Source organism: Lissotriton vulgaris, chromosome 11 (assembly GCF_964263255.1).
Source record: "Lissotriton vulgaris chromosome 11, aLisVul1.2, whole genome shotgun sequence".
NCBI lineage: Eukaryota > Metazoa > Chordata > Amphibia > Caudata > Salamandridae > Lissotriton > Lissotriton vulgaris.
Genome location: NC_141699.1, coordinates 980,334,799 through 980,352,186, shown reverse-complemented (window position 1 = coordinate 980,352,186; position 17,388 = coordinate 980,334,799). Strand labels below are relative to the sequence as shown.

General features: G+C 42.3%; 1 protein-coding gene across 2 annotated transcripts in view; it reads left to right on the top strand.

Annotated features, from left to right (window-relative positions):
* The window catches only part of SMC4 (structural maintenance of chromosomes 4), a 512,503-nt gene that overhangs the window by 183,488 nt on the left and 311,627 nt on the right, over nucleotides 1-17,388 (top strand). For both annotated transcript variants that reach the window (XM_086944206.1, XM_086944207.1), the window contains exon 11: nucleotides 3,289-3,522. In XM_086944206.1, the coding sequence (XP_086800332.1) occupies nucleotides 3,289-3,522 (234 nt within the window). The remainder of the gene's footprint in view (nucleotides 1-3,288; nucleotides 3,523-17,388) is intronic.

The following is a 17,388-nucleotide window of genomic DNA, read 5'->3' as shown; positions in this document are numbered from 1 at the left end:
CTCCAGAGTCCAAAACCTCCTTGATAATTTCAATAACTTCAGCAGCGCCGTCTCTGTACTCAGGTTAGCCCGAAAACCGGACTGCGAGCTGTGGAGAAGATTATTAGTCTCCAAGAAGTTAGAGAGAGAAGTCTGTACATGTTTCTCCACTACTTTAGCAAGAGCGGGTAGAAGAGAAATCGGCCTATAGTTGGCATACCCCTCCGGGTCCAGATTGGGCTTCTTAAGCAGTGGGATGACAAGTGCCTGCTTCCAGACTGACGGAACCACCCCCGTGCTTAGAGACAGATTCTGCACTGGGTTGATGACCGGATTCAGCACTACCGCCATTCTGGCCAACATTTTAGCTGGGCAAGGGTCCATAGGGGAGCCGGACTTTAGTTTGGACAAAATGTCCAGAGAAACAGCAGTGGAGAGTAAAGGGAATTCAGAGAAGGTATGGGCCAAATCTCTTGTCGGATCCAGTGCCGTACTGACGCAGGGGTAGCCACTGCCCCACACGCCAGAAAGGAGGCCTGGATGGACTTGATTTTCTTCGTAAAGAAATTAGCCAAGGAAGTTACCCAAGACTCAGAATGAAGACCGGGTGGAATACTGGATTTAGGAGAAGTAAATTCCCTAACTATTGAAAGAATCTCCTTGCTGGTGTTGGCCGCAGTCTCAATTCTTTTAGAAAAATAGGCTTTCTTTGCAGACAAAATGTCAGGATGATAGCTTTTAATGGCCGACCTATATGTCTCCTTAGCCAAGGAATCATACTGGCGCCACCAGGCTCTCTGCCACCTTACATTGCCGCTGCGCCAATACCAACGAGTCGGAGAACCAGGGGGCCGAGGATCGGCTAACAGATTTACGTGGAGGCATTATGGGAGCCAATTCCTCTAATCTATCCGTGAGCCACGTCTGCAGAGAGTCCAAGTCCCTCTCCAGATTGCCAGACAATGCACACAGGTGGCGTACACAAACCTTGGCCATCTTCACGGAAACACGATGGAAGGCCCGCGGGGCCTGGCAGAACAGACTAGAGATGCTACTCCCTGGCTTGCTGCTGCCCCAGATATAAAAGTTGATTAAAAAATGATCAGACCAGAGTAGAGGTGTAGGGAGACCATATCGACCGGAATGGTGGAGAACACTTGGTCGAGTGTATGGCATTTATTATGCTTTAAAACAGAGTGGTAAGGAACAAGTCCAAGGGGGAGAATAACATCTTGGACCTTGATAGAATCCACTTCCGTCCCAACCTACATATGGATATTAAAATCCCCCAGTACTATGCAATGTTCGGCCTTCAGACACAGTGACGTCCCCACGGCTTGCAGCTCTTCAAAGAAAGAGCCAGGGGGCCCTGGAGGTCTGTAAATCAAAAGGCCAGTGCACGACTGGTGAGGGGACAAGGCTATAGAGAAAGCAAGGGACTCAAGCCCGAAATGACATCGATGGAAAGGATGGAACAAGTGACAGTTCTCTTTACCACAATCGCAACTCCCCCACCCCTGCCTGTGACCCTATCCTGCTTGAAAATCACATAGTTGGGCGGGATCGCAGTAGCAATATCCGGGGTTAGAGCCTTCCCCGAGCCATGTCTCGGTTAGAAAGAGGCCCAGCGGTTCCTTAGTCACCAGAAGCTCATGAATATCCATGGCATGTTTACACAGATATCTGGTGTTTAGCAGAAAGAAGGAATACCTGATGGGCGGGGGACAAAGAGCCGAAACAGGGGCTTTCCCCGGAAGCCATCCACAGCCCGGAGAGCGCCTCTTGCCGTTAGGCCGCCCCGGAAAGACCGAACAACAAAGACTTGCCTTTATCCTCAGAGAGCAGCGCGGCTGCTGAATGTCGGCATCCTGCAGCCGGCATATATAGCCCAAATGCCAAGCCCTGCCCGGCCGCTCCCATTCGCCTCCAGGGCGTTGACGGGCGTAGGCGGGCTTTCCTTCGGCGCTCCTTAGGCGCACTGCTGCGCGGAGGCAAGAGGCTCTAGTTTTAAGCAGTCTCCTCCCAGAGCAAGCGCACCACTGGTCCGCCGACCACCGTGCCTGGCTCCCTCCCAAGGTCGTCCTAAGAACCAGAACTTACTTTCTTCCCAAAGTGGTTACTTCTTTTCATATTGGTCAAACCGTCACTTTGCCCACCTTCTTTCCGCATCCTTCTAAGGAGGAAGAGAGTCTGTCATGTGGACCCAAAAGGTGCATTTTCATTTTATTTGGATCACACCAAGCAATTCCGATGGACGACCAGCTCTTTGTTGGCTTCATGGGCACCAAGAAAGGTTGGGCCGTGCACAAACTCTAGGTGGGTTGTTTTGTGCAATAAGGCGTGCTATTCTTTGGCAAAGGAGCCTCCAGTGGGGTTGCACACCCATTCCACCTGGGCGACGGCAGCTACTACTGCTTTGGGACGAGGAGTTCCCCTGAATGACATGTCAGGCAGCTACATGGGCATCTCTGCACACGCTCACTAAACACTACTGTCTGGGCAGCCAAGTCCGTAGAGACTGCTTTTTTAGCCGTGCTGTTCTCCAGGACTTTCTGGTGTAAACCTGGGTTGCAGAACCACCTCTGGGGTAACTATTTGAAGGTAGGGAATCTATAAATGTTTGTTTCAGATGAACAACTTACTTACCTTTGGTAACGATAAGTCTGTAAAACATAGGTGAATTATAGATTCCTTACCGCCCCACCCATCCTCCCCGTTCTGTGAACTGACTTCTAGGGTCAAGTATTTTCTTTCAGGGTCCTAGTTGTGTGCACCAGTGGTCAGTGTCTTGCATGGCTGTGCTTCTGGTGTGGAAAGTGGTGTACAGAACTGATAGTGCATGAGGGAGGCATCTAAGTAGCTGTCGCGACATCATCCCGGCGACCACGACACCAACCATGAACGCAGAGTGGACCAACACCACCGGGTACCGCTGAAGAAAAAAATCTCCGGATCCAGTCTGACTCATGGGGGTAATTCTAGGGTAAGAAATCTATAACTAACCTAATCTATAACTAACCTATGTTTCTTACAGAGAAAGCGTTACCGAAGGTAAGTAACTTGTTCGTTAGTGTCCCTATTTGAGAGGGAAGGTTCAGTCACTCTGGCTTGTCTGTTTTCACTCCATGTTGTTCAGAAGTGGCCACAATTATCTACTGCTTGTAAAATGATCCGACCCGCCATGTTGTACATGGTCCCGTTTCTCTCACCAGTTTTGTATCTGAAATGTTTTTAAAGTGAACTCAGGATGTACTTGCACATTAAGTTAGGCTTGTGAAAATTAACTTTTTTACTGTGTGACTTGTGCAGGGGAAGGAAAAAGAACTTATGGAATTCAGCAAAACTGTAAATGAAGCACGTTCTGCGATGGAAGTTGCTCAGTCTGAGCTTGATATATATCTGAGTCGACATAATACTGCTCTTTTACAATTGAATAAGGCTAAGGAGGCTCTGACAACTGCTTCAGATACTTTGCGTGAAAGAAAAAGTGCAATCAAAGAGCTTGAGGTCAAATTGCCTGAGACAGAAAAGGAATTAAAAAAGGTAAGTGTTAAATGCATGAGCTTTCATAGACATGGAATTAGTAGTTTTGCAGCATTAATCGTTTTCTGGATTCACTTGATGTGCATCTATTCCAGTATCTAGTCGTTGAGTCAGGATTAGTGTTTGTCCATCTTCTCTCGCCTCTGTTTGTTTTTATATTGCTGTGAGCATTGTCGACCACCATTTGATGGCAAGTCGATCCCTCATGTGACGTCAAATGGTGCCCCGCAAGTGCCTAGGCGTGGTCACCATCTTTAGATTTCTTTTTTACCTGTTTGGTCTGGAATCATGATGGCAGAGATCCAAAGAATCCCAGTGAATAACAGGAGAAATTGACTGGAAAATACCAAAGGTCCCAAAGAGTGTACGTACACCCGCCTGTGACACCCACGTGGTCGGCGAATGAGTAGAGGGTCATGAAAAATAACCCTTTTAAGTTGTGCCCTAACTGCACCACAAGCTTGCACAGAGGGAATCCACGTGAAGTCTTCAATCTGTGCCTGCCTAAAGACCACAGGACGAAGATTGTAAAGCCTGTGCAAATCGAAACCCTCAAGGTACGATGTTGATAGACTAGCTCACCATGCCATGGCTAGTACCCGCAAGACTCAGGAATCCCTGTAAGAACTTGGCATATCCAGGGATTATGAAGTGTGTATCCAGGAGGCCGAATGAGCGCAAGAAGAGGGGTCGGGCATCGAAGACACTTCTGCTGATGCCAAAAGGAGGGAAGCGTGTAAGGCTGTGAAAGATGACAGAAGGTCAAAAAACTGCCAAAAGGCACGGTGCGAAGTCCTCGGACTCAGTCCTTGAAAGCAGCCTTGGCTTCAAAACAATCAAATGAAGAACAGCACTAACATAAGGAGCTTCACCGGTCCCAACCAAAGGACACTGATAGGAGCAAAGATTTGGTGGCAGTTAATCCGCACTTAAGGTTGAGTGGAGCATGCGAAGGCTCTAGGACCAAATGGCGGACAGTCTCCAGAGGAAGGAGGAGTTCAGCAACTCCATGAGGTTTCCATCCCAACAAGGCTGCCTGGATCCACAGAAGCAAAGTATGAAACAGCATGCATGGAGACCTCAGCAACCCCAGAGCCATACGAAGAGCAACAATAGGAGTTTTACAAACTCGAGGAAGAAGACTCAGCCGCGTTTAAGAACACGGACAATTTGAGTATGCATGGCAAGAAGCGGAGTCTCCTTAAGAAGGGATTGACAACTATCATTTGAGACCTTCACCACTGGATGACCTGGCATTGTACAATAGCCTCCTTAAAAGGGCAGCAGACACAAATTGGGTACAATTAGAGGAAGAAAAGGATTCATCATGCTTCCTATTAGAAACCCGGATTCCTTCTCAGAAACAAATCCTGACCTGCCCATGCTCTGCAGCATTTGTACTGGTATTTGCAATAGAGGTGTAATTTTTTGAAGTACCATTTACAATTTTATTGAACTCTTCTTCCGAGAACCCTTTAGTTTTTAAAATTGTAAATGGTACTTCAAAAAATTACACCTCTATTGCAAATACCAATAATCATGAAGATAAATGGCGTGAACTATGGAACAACAAAAAGAAACTAGTCCGCACAGAATTACATGCGGACTTACTAATTGACTATCTTAAGAAAGGCTTAATCCCCAGTGGCCTACAGGTTAAAAACTAACCCGGTGTTTTTATACGACATGCTAAATTTATAGAAAATTGGACCCTGATTGCCAATAGATGCAGCAGGGATTGGATGTTAATTGAAACGGCCAATTCCATTTTAATAATAGAGAGAAAAGAGATAGCAGAGTTAGAAGCCAAATTAGAAACCTCAATATTGGAAGATGCAAAGAAAAAATTAGAGGAAATTCAAAAAGACGTCTCTGGTTATAGGGACTATCTATTTGGTAAAAAAAACGAATACATTTAACAAAGATGTCTCTAATTACAACACTGAGATAGTTTATCCTTATACACAGAAAGATTTTTTTGATCGTCCTAGAGAGAATTTCCCTAATAGAAATCAATGGCAACAACCTTGGCGTACATACCCTAAAAAACGAGTTACCTTTTCGGACTCCTCGTACACAAGTACTGACTCTGAACAAGAAAAGACAGTGGATAAAAATAGAGCAGGAGAATCCACCTCAACCCCGAATAGAGAGTCGCTACCTTTTTTAGGACAACGGGGCCGAGGGAACCACCAAAACCATTACAATCACCCGAGAGGCAATGGGAGAGGGAAGTTCTACCCTCAACCTCAGCAACGGAGGAGATACTATACAAGGAGTCAAACCGAAGTGGGATTAAATCAAAAAGCAGCAATTATAAATCTCTGATATCTCTCTAAATAAAACAGAAAAAGAAGTTCTTGAAAAAGGCTTAGGTTTCGCCATTAGTACCCGAGTTAACAAATACAATTTAGAAAGAGATCTACAGGGATTTTTTAGAAAAATTAGACTGCAAGACTTTTTCAGAGATAAACCTCCAAGAGAGGGCCCTACTAATAAATCTGGTCTGAAACCCAAATCTACTTGGACACCCAATGTTGGGATGGTAAATAAACAAGTGGATCTGTTTGAAAAGGTGGTAGAAAGCAACATCTCAGAACTATTAATGCACCCTTCAACAGGTACTAATAATCTGAGTCCAGACGAAAGAGTTGCGTTAAAAAACCTAGAAAATAATGATCTTTTAACCATTAAACCCGGAGACAATGTTCTAATTAATACTGAAGACTATGATAAAAGAATGATGCTTCTTTTAAACAATACTGAACACTATTGCTCCTCAAGTAGACTGGAGTGGAATGCGTTGATCCTGAAAGTGAATATGCTTCTCAACTTCGCTCAATAAGATGAGATAATTTGCTCAGATGAATATAAATTTTTAAAAAATGAGGCACCAATTATTCCTGCCCTCTATGGGCTCCCTAAAGTCCACAAAAATATAGTTGACCCACCTATGCGGCCCATTGTGTCATCTATTGATTCTATCACAGAACCTCTGAGTAAATATATAGATAGGTTCCTTCAACCAATTGTAACGAATCAGAAGGCATACATAAAAGATACAACATGTATGATTGAAAAAATAGAAGGTTTACCGTATGATATTACTACACAATGGCTGGTCACCCTGGACATAGAGGCCCTCTATACAAACATCCCACAGGATGACACCATCAGGATGTTAGAGGGCCTCCTTAAAAAAGGAGCAGAAGATTTAAGCCAGCACGCAACGTTCATTCTGGAGTGTGCAGAAATTATTTTAAAAAATATTTTTTTATTTAAGAACAATTTTTACAAACAGATAAAAGGGACCAGTATGGGGGCAACCTGCGCCCCAAGTCTGGCATGCTTATACGTAGCAGCCTTCGAGGATAAACATATTTTTAACAATATAGCACCATTCAGTGAAAATATCACATGTTGGTCGAGATACATCGACATTTTCTTTATTTGGACTGGCACCCTGGATTTACTTAATGATTTTATTCTTTGGTTAAATCTAGGGGATAAAAATCTCAAATTCACTTCCAATTACAACAAGGAAACAATTGAATTCCTAGATATCAGAATCAGAGTAGATACTGCAGCTGTAGGTGTTGATCTTTATACCAAACCAACTGATCGAAACACCCTGTTACACTATAAGAGCAATCACCCTAATAGCCAAAAGGACAATATACCGTTCGGACAATACTTGCGGATTAGACGAAATTGTACTAATATGCAAGATTTTAATAAACATGCAGATGCCCTATCCGTTAAACTCAGAAATCAAGGATACCCTAAAAATCTAATTAAACGAGCATACAAACGTGCAAAATACTACAATAGAGACGCACTCTTTGATAAAAATAAAGAAAATAAAGAAAAAAACGACCGAACTAATGACAGACTAATCTTTGGAACCAATTTTAGTGCAGCGAGTAACAAAATAAAAAACATCATAAATCGCAATTGGTCGTTACTTAATGATAGGCCAGGAGAAAATATTCCTAAACCTATGTTTAGTTTTCGGAGAAACAGAACAATTAAAAACTGCCTGGTCCATACTTTCAAAGAAAAGACCCCTAACACCTTAAGTACAATCAATAAAACACCCCTCCCGACCGGGAATTTTACCTGCAATATGTGTTCGAATTGCACATCATTGATGAAAGGCAACTCAATATCTTATAATGGAATAGAACACAAGATAAAAAAAATTGTAAATTGTAAAACTAAAGATCTGATTTATATGATAAAGTGCCCCTGCAATAAAGCCTATATCGGAGAAACAGCCAGAGAAGTAAAAACTAGAATAACAGAACACAAGTCTGCTATCAGAACACAAAAGTAATCCGCCCCGCTAGTGGAACATTGGCTAGCACACAACCACAAACTAGAAGATCTAAAATGGTGCGTGGTCGAGGTAATATCACATAGCACTAGAGGCGGAAATGGGAATAACAAAAGAAAGAAAAGAGAACAATTTTATATGTCTTTATTTAACACCTTTCGCACTGGATTAAATAACCGAGAGGAATGGGAAAGATTAATCCTATAATAATCATAGCAAGATGGAACCTACTGTAAAAATCTTATTTCCCATAGTCCCCGTGTTCACACCTGGGGTCCTGATCCTATGATAGCCCTGTAACAGTATGAAAACATGTAAGATTGGCCATTTCAGTCTCAGCATCCAGTGAATCATTGGAAAAAGCCCCTCCTGGGAATCTGGTTTAATACAGGATAACAGCTCAACTTTATAGAACGTTACAACTTCCTATTTAGGAATAACTAGTTAGAATCATAGGATCAGAAGAACCTGCCCGTAAATTAGGGATTGTTATTAATGAAACTGTTGCAAATGTGGGTAGATATCATATACAGTCTGAATGTATGGATAAACATATCATTTACTACCCCTTGAACTGGATAAATTAGCACAACATTTACATAGGACTAATGTTCTCTGGTATTATTATAAATAGCACTTGTTATGTTTTCTGCCGTTTCAGGACTCATGTCCATAGATTGCAGGTATATTGAAATTATTGTTGAATGTGTACTTGCACTTTTGAAGTTATATGTATGAACATAATGCGAATAGAAACGCTCGATCGTATGTATAGAATACATAGATCATAAAAACCAAGCAGGAGTGTTTCGCATTGGTAAATAAATATTAATGAATGTAAATAAAGATAAACATAACTTCGTGGACTGAGATTGCAAGTATATTGAAATTATAGTCAAACGCGGACTTGCACTGTCTAAACTGTATGTATAGAATGAATCGTATGTAAATAATTCGATCGTATTTACAAAATGTATAGATCGTAATAACTAGTAAGTAGTGCTTTGCATTGGTAAACCAACATTGTTGAATGTGATAACAGCTACTAAAATCTGTATTAAGCCAACTACAGAGTTGCATATCTTAATTTACACTAATGTGAAGTTTAGTCTGCCCAATCCAATATGGCCGCCATGATAAATCGACTAGGTTTAACAAGAGGCGTATATAAACGCATATTTTGAAAACATGAGTGAACATAGATTCTGAAATGCCAATAAAACAAAGTAGTATGCTCAGTGTCTATATTTAGAAGCATCGATAATGCCGAGGTTGCGCATCCAGGTAATCTACTTCCGGGTCAGGGAGCCCGTTTTCGATACAAAACAAGGATTCACCGTGCTAAATGCACCGCTAACATGCAACGCCATATATAAATAAATAATAGATGAATATTTAACTAAAAGAGTCAGAGCTTCAACATCGCGGAATGATTGTGACCCGCCACTTCCGGGTCAACACGGGAAGTGTCAGTATAAAAACGCCGTCCCCAAGTATCTAGGGTATACTTCGAATTTTCATGAAGACGAGAGCACGGAGGAGCAGGGAGGCCGTACATTTACCAAAAGGTAGGCGAGGGTTCCTTGGGTTAAGGGTAGATAGAGCCATAACTCTGCCGGTTAGGAACTCTGATCAGACCCAACCTGTAGGTCCCTTGAGCTCTGTTCAGTCTATTGACTGTTTCTATGCATAAACGGGACTAACAAGAGTGAGAATTATATAGAATTGATATCTGGTTAGGAGTGGTAATGTTATTAACAATCCCTGTTCGCTTTAGAAATTTATATGCTCCTAGCTCGTTTTTGCATATGAAGCTTTAGATACATATAGAGGTTAATGTTTTTAATCATAACTACATTGTGCCAATCTCAAATAAACAAAATGCATCTTGTCCAACGGGATTAAATGATAGATAACCCCTAGACATAGCATTATAACAACATGTAGGCTTGGATCAACTGCCTTTAAAATCTAGATCCATATTATAAGTCCCCCCCATATTTCTTTGCTGTATATCCACAGATATCCTCTTCTACCTATCAAGAGAAGAATTGGATCACTAAATATCATCAAACCAATATACTAAAAGATTCACCTGATATCAAAGCAGGTTAGTATACTGTGTCCGAGACATGTTGTAAATAAACATGAGCTTCTTTTAAAAACTAACATCTATATGTAGGTGGCTCAGACAGATAGGACCTTTATATGTTTAGGTCTAAAGACCCAAAGAACCTACTCCCTTTATCAACGGTGGCCCCTCCGTGCGCACAGAAGATCTTATTTCTAACATTTAAGGTAAATAATTATGATATTGGCCACAGGTTTGAGTGGTGGGAGTTCGATAGTATAAGAGACTATTAAGAGCTCTTTTGTGCTTATTTTTATATAGCTCAAGAAATATTAAATACCTGAGAAGTTCACAACATATTGGAAAGCAATTGAAACGCTTTTCCCACTTGAAAAACAGGTATGAGTCATAAATCGTATATAGACATAGAGGGGTGGACTCATGTAGATAATGGATGGGAACAACAAATTCAGAATGAAATGAGTAATCTGACTTGGATGTATTGAGAACCTTCCATGTGGTTGCGCAGAGAGCTTCCTAATGTTGGATTCGCTTAGAATTAGATGTTTTAAAAACTAAGGGGTTAAGCATGTTGAATAACGTCTAGGCATTAGATTTTTCAAAGAAAAAGCAAGGCAAGTGTAAGAAACTAACAAAGTATACAATAAACGCTAAAATACTCTTATTTAATTTATAGATACGGAGTCAAATGTTGTAAATGTCCTGAAGGTGTCAAGATTGAAAAAGCACCTAAACGCTGCGTCGACTGTTTTTACTTTGACTGTACATATATTCACTGTATTACCACTGTTGGTGGTTTTTTAAATTGGTTTTTTATTATGTTTTAGATTGTAACCCAGCCGGGAGGTAAAGAATAAATTTCATGATTATTTTTAATTGACAAACTGTTTGCCTGGTATATCTACTAGTGGTTCCAGTTTAATTCACTTTGTTTTAGTTGTCCACTCTGCCTTGCTTGTGTTACTAAATTGTATTGTTAAGGTGATATGGAGAATTATCCTACTTCCCAAGCTAGACCCCTTCTATGAGTAATGATTCAGAAATCCTAGTCTGCTACGTTTAAGACAGGGACTCTAAATCTTTTTCTATGTTAAGATCCCCCTCCCTGCTATAAATTACAGGGGAACCTCCTATTTTCTTTTACAAATACCAACATAGGGGCCAGTATTTTCGCGGGAGAGCGGGCGGACGTGGAAACACCAGGAGGGGTGGACAGCAAACCACCTCCCAAGTGACTCTGCCTCATTGACAGTGCACACCCTACAAAAAACTCCAAAGGTAGAGCAAAAAACATGAGTCTCGCGCACCGAAACACCACGAGCACGTAACACCATTGGGAGGAAGATTAAAACTCTTCCTCCAGGAGTGGAGAAACATTACAACTGACAAATGGATCATCAACACAATACAGTACGGGTACTGCATAGAGTTAGAAAAACTAGACGAAAGTAGACAAAATAATGAGACCCATCCTGGACCTAAGGTTCCTCAACAAATTCATAAAGACACAGAAATTCAAAATGACATCCCTGCAAGAAGTACTCCCACAGATTCAAACAGGGGACTTCATGGTCACCATAGACCTAAAGGATGCCTACCTACACATCCCAATGAACAGACGGCACAAGCATCTGCTATGATTTGCAATCCACTCAGACCACTACCAATTCACGGCATTGGCCTTCGGACTAAAATCAGCACCAAGGGTGTTCACAAAGTGTCTGGCCGGAGTCGCAGCCCACTTAAGGAGGGAGGGGATACACGTATACCCTTACCTAGACGATTGGCTCATAAAGGCAAAGTCATACAATACGTGCAAACAGCACGCTCAGAGAGTGACAGACACACTAATCGCCCTAGGTTTCTCCATTCACTGGAAGAAATCCTCCATGAACCCACAACAGGTCAAAATATTTCTGGGGGCACAAATCGACACCATTCAGGGGAAGGTGTTCCCCAGCGAGAAGAGAACAGCAGCACTGTTGGAGGCGCACCTCTACCAGAAGGGGCAAGCTCTGACAGTGAGGACGGTGAGCAAGATGATGAGCATGATGGCCTCATGCATCCACATAATACCAAATGTCCGACTACTCATGAGACGACTCCAGGAGTGTCTGCAGGACCAATGGTCACAAGCGACGGGGTGTTGGGAGGACCTAGTGGTTGTAATGCACGCAGTGCAAGAGGAGATATCATGGTGGAACAAGGGAAACATAACAAAAGTTACTACTAAAAACTTCTAACACCACCAACACAAACAGTGACCATCACCACGGACGCATCCCAAAAGGGATGGGGAGCACACATGGAAAAACTACGCATGAGGGGCTTGTGGACACAAGCAGATGCGGTAAAACACATCAATTACCTAGAACTAAAGACCGTTCTCCTAGCTATGAAAGCCTTCCAGACAAAGTTGTACAATCAAACAGTGCTGATCCAGACGGACAACACAACAGCGATGTTCTACATAAACAAACAGGGAGGAACTCAATCAGCACCGCTGTCAGAGCTAGCGCAAGAAAGATGGAAATGGGCAATACCATTAAAAATAGAGCTACTGGCGATACATCTGCCAGGAAAAGACAACGTGGAAGCGGACTGGCTCAGCAGACTGACATCTGCCTCGCACGAATGGGAGCTGAATGCACAAGAAACAAAGACTGTTCGACAGGTGGGGAACACCGTCAATAGACCTGTTTGCAACACACCAGAATGCAAAATGCCAACACTTCGCATCGAGGCAACCAGAGGAGGGGTCCCTGGGGAATGCCCTATGGATAAGCTGGTCAAAGACATTTGCCTACGCTTTTCCGCCGATTCCCATGATATACAAGGTACTCAGGAAGTGCGGGACCAGGAACATGACCCTCCTACTGGTCGCACCCCAGTGGGCCAGACAAACATGGTACTCTCTGATTATGGAAATGACAGAGTGCACCTCACAAATTTGGGAGGAGGAAAGACCTACTCTCCATGCAAAACAGAGAGGTGTTGCATCCAGAGCCAGAAAGTCTCAGCCTAGCAGCCTGGCTCTTGAGGACATAGAGTTCGCACACCTAAGGCTACCTGAGAGCACCCTGAGGGTACTTCCAGAGGCAAGAAGACCAAGCACACGTAAGTGCTACGTGGCCAAATGGAAGAGGTTCACATTATGGTGCAAAAAGGAGGGTCTGCACAACAAGATGACAAGAGACTCTACAGTCCTTAAGTACCTCACACTCCTGCTCGAAACTAACCTGAGCTCATCATCGCTAAGGGTACACCTAGCAGCCATTGTCGCCTACACTAGAGGGGAAACAGGCAAAGGTTTATTTACTTATATAATTGTAAAAAGGTTCTTGGAAGGTGCAAAAAGAATAGCACCACCTAAAAGGTTACCAGCACCGGCATGGAACCTCAATATAGTACTTACAGAACTCATGAAAGCACCTTTTGAACCGATGCATAAAGCCTCACTACAGATGCTGACGTTAAAAACTGCATTCCTAGTGGCAATCACCTCGCTACGCAGGGTAAGCGAGCTGCAGGAGTTAACACTACAGGAATCCTACGTACAAATTCACAACGACAGGGTGGTGATGAGAACGGGCCCACACTTTATGCCAAAGGTGGTGTCCAAGTTCCACATCAACCAAACGATTCAAATACCAAGTTTCTTTCAGAAACCAACAACAAAAGCAGAAAGGGCACTGCACACTCTGGATGCGAGACGTGCAGTCATGCATTACAGGGAGAGAACTAAAGATCACAGAAAAACAAAACAGTTTTTTGTCTCCTTTGCTGAAAGTTTCATGGGAAAAGCTGTTACTAAAGGAACAATTGCACGATGGATCGCGCAAACTATACAATTCTGCCACAAACAAGCTGGACAAGAACTAGTAGAGGGGCCAAGGGCCCATTTAACAAGAAAGAAGGGAGCTACAATAGCCTTCTTGGCAAACACTCCCATTCAGGACATATGCCTGGCGGCAACATGGGCTTCTGTGCACACGTTCACAAAACACTACTGTGTGGACATACAAATGAACAAGGAAGCACAAGTGGGACAGAAAGTGCTTCAGCACATATTCAAGAACACAAGCTCATCTTCCACCCAGCTGCCACAATAACAACAAACCGCTACGAAGTCTATGCACAGCATAGTGAATCAAGAAAGATTCATGCTCCAAAACGAATAGTTTCTTACCTGTCGGTGTAGTTTTGCAGCTTGAAGATCTTTCTGGATTCACTCGCGAACCCACCCACCTCCGCCAGAAAGATGAGGCTGGAGCCAAGAGGTGGTAAACAAAAAACAAAAAAAATTTATAATTGACTTCATGGAACTTCAAGGAAAACAGCGCTAAAAGAGAAAAGATAAAAACATTGCCATACAATTCGGAAACAAAACACAAACGGGAAAAAAAGAATCCGAAGATGGCGCCCAAGGGTGAGAGCTTCCGCAGGAAGCATGCCGACGTCACAGGACGGACACCAAAAGGTGGGATGTCGACGCCCACCTGGGCTACGAGAAAAAAAACTCAAAGAAAAGACTACAATTCCGGACCCAACCACTAGACCGCGGAATAATGCACAGCATAGTGAATCCAGAAAGATCTGCAAGGTGTAAAACTACACCAACAGGTAAGAAACTATTCGATATGGCTGTATACCCATGGCATTTGGCCCTTCAAGATAAAACGATGGTTGTCATAGTACCCGAGGCCGCATCTCTTGACAGCGCCCCAGCGATGAAGACTCTTTTTTTAGTTCCAACTTACTAATATTTTGTATGTCTTTGGGTTGCTTCCAGTTCAGGGCCAAATTGCATTCTTTTAAAAGACCACTGATATAGCTTATCCATGGTATTTTCTTACAGTGGTCTTGGGACACGCAGTCTAATATTTCCCTCTTAAAATGTGTTTCTTCCCTAGTCCAGATACGGTGCCACAGGTTTAGAGTGGCAATACTTATCAAATTGTGTATATATGATGTTCCAGTTTCTCTTTGTATAATAGTAGAAGATGTGGAGGCGGGTATGGCTAGCAATCGTCCTAAAGAGTTACTTTCAAGGGTTTGTAACGGCGATGTATCGGCCAAACCCCAAAGGCCCCTCCCCCAATAACAACTCACGGTAATGCACTTTGCCCCATATAACTTTAGAATCTCCCGTACTGGTTTTTTATCAATTTTTTGGGAAAATCTAAAGATGACCTCGACGGACTTCACAAATTTCAATTTACATAGGGTTATGTGTGTTCCACGTGGCCTTACTGTTAAAAAGAATCCCCAGATAAGAAAAAGAGAACAAACCTTCTCTCTATTAGTATGCCGTTAATGTAATGTGATTTGGTCTTGGTGTTCTTTTTACCTCATGACATAACTAAAGTTTTGCTCAAATTAATTTTTAAATGTTTTTCCGTCATAAAATTAGTAAAATTATCCATCTGTGTTTGTAGGCAGTTTGCTGTCCTTGAGATTAGGACAGCATCCTCGGCATACAATAATAATGGTGTGACCCGCTTACGAACCTTAGGAGCATCTACCCTTAGGTTCTGTAATAATGAGCCAACACCCTTTATATGAAGTGAAAATAAAAGGTTCAAGGGTACAGCCCTGTCTTATACCGCATGAAATACTAAAGTGCTTTGATCATTCCCCATTTTTTCCATAGTGTATCTTCGCAGTCAGACATGCGTAGATTTGAGATGGAAAACTAATATCCTCAGGGGCGCCCATCCCTTCCAGCGTCTGCCATTACTTTGAATGATTTACCAAGTCGAATGCACTTGACAAATCTACAAAGCAAAGGTGAAGGGAGTCTTCCCTTGCAAGAGTATATTTTCCTATTGGTTCTAGGTTCAGACACTTTTCAGTTGTTCCAATGCCCCTTCTAAAACCATACTGGGCTACAGATAAGATGGTTTTTTCTTCTACCCAGTGCTCCAGCCTGGCCAGCATCATTCTGCCCTTTACCTTAGATGTTGAGACTAGCAGAGATATTGGGCGATAACAACTAGTGCTACTCCTGTCAACCTTTTTGAAAATGGGGACTATCAGGCTCTCCGCCCAAGTTGCAGACATCACCCCGTTGATTGTTGCGTTAAAAAATGTATGCAGGATAGGCACCCAAAAGTCCATATTAAATTTAAAAACATCAATGAGGACCCCATCTGCGCCTGCCGCTTTGCCACTAGCACTATTCATGAGGGCTGTTCTAATCTCCTCTTGGCTTATACTTTCTGTTTTAGTATTTTTAAAAATAATAGTAGTTATTCTCCCTGTTTATAGTGTGGTGATGTGTCATTAAAAATTGCTTCAAAGTGAGTTAGCCACTCTTCTGGAGTCACTACTGTATCAACTTTAGTTGATTGGACCTCCTTGAAGAGTGGTTGATCCAGGGTTTTCCAAAAGTGTCGAGTCTTTGGTCTCTGCAGCTTTAATTAATTTTTCCCAGGCGTTATCCCTAATCTCTGTTTTTCTTTGAATAAGAGCTTGTTTATGTAGTGTCCGTAGGGAACTAATATCCTCCCTATTACGCGGGGTAGTTTTTAGTGCTAACTTTAAGTCCCTATTTAATCTGGAGCATTGCTTATCAACCCAGCTTGGGTAATAAAACCTATTTGTTTTAGGATTCCTTTTCAAATTGCATGAAATTGCAACATATATATTTAAGAAGGCCGTAACTGTCCATGCTATTTGAGGATTTATCTAGGCAAGTTATAATGTGGTGGTTATTTTTTTGTAAAATCAGATTTGAAAAAGCTTCTGGATCAACTCCCGTCCATTTAATGTGTGTTTTTACATCAGCAGCATGAATACATGGTTCAAGCTTTTTAAAAAGGGGAGATTTTAGAGTTAACAAGGGGTGATGATTACTTGATAAACTAGGGCATACACAACATTTAGATATGAGGGGCCTAAGATTATTTGAAGTAATAAAATGGTCAATACAAGAGGATGACCTGGCTCCCTCAAAAGTGCGGATAATACCCCTACCCTCACGGTCCATCTCCTGTGCGTCCTTTTCCGTGACTTCCAGGTTATACTTAGACATAACAAGATTTATACTTTCCCCATAATTATGCGGCAAGTGTGAGGAGTCACCACCTAGTTCCTCCTCATAACCACATTGAATCCCAGATATGATTGCATGGTTCAATGTTAGTCTCCTGCACAGATTAAAAGACAATCCGGCCCTGCACTCTTTATGTAATCCGTCAGCTCCTCATCTAAGAATATAACGTCATGTCTTGAAACATTAAAAATGTTATGAATATTGATCACTATAATGTCCTGTAATACCTTAACTGGAAAAAAGTAAAATCTGGAAATTTGTTGCTTTATGATATGATTTCTTTAGTATCAGCCTAGAGGATAATGATATAAGTGTTGCCAGGCCTCCGCTAGCCCTGCCTGCCTTTGAGGGAATCACATTTGTTGAGATGGTCTTAAACCC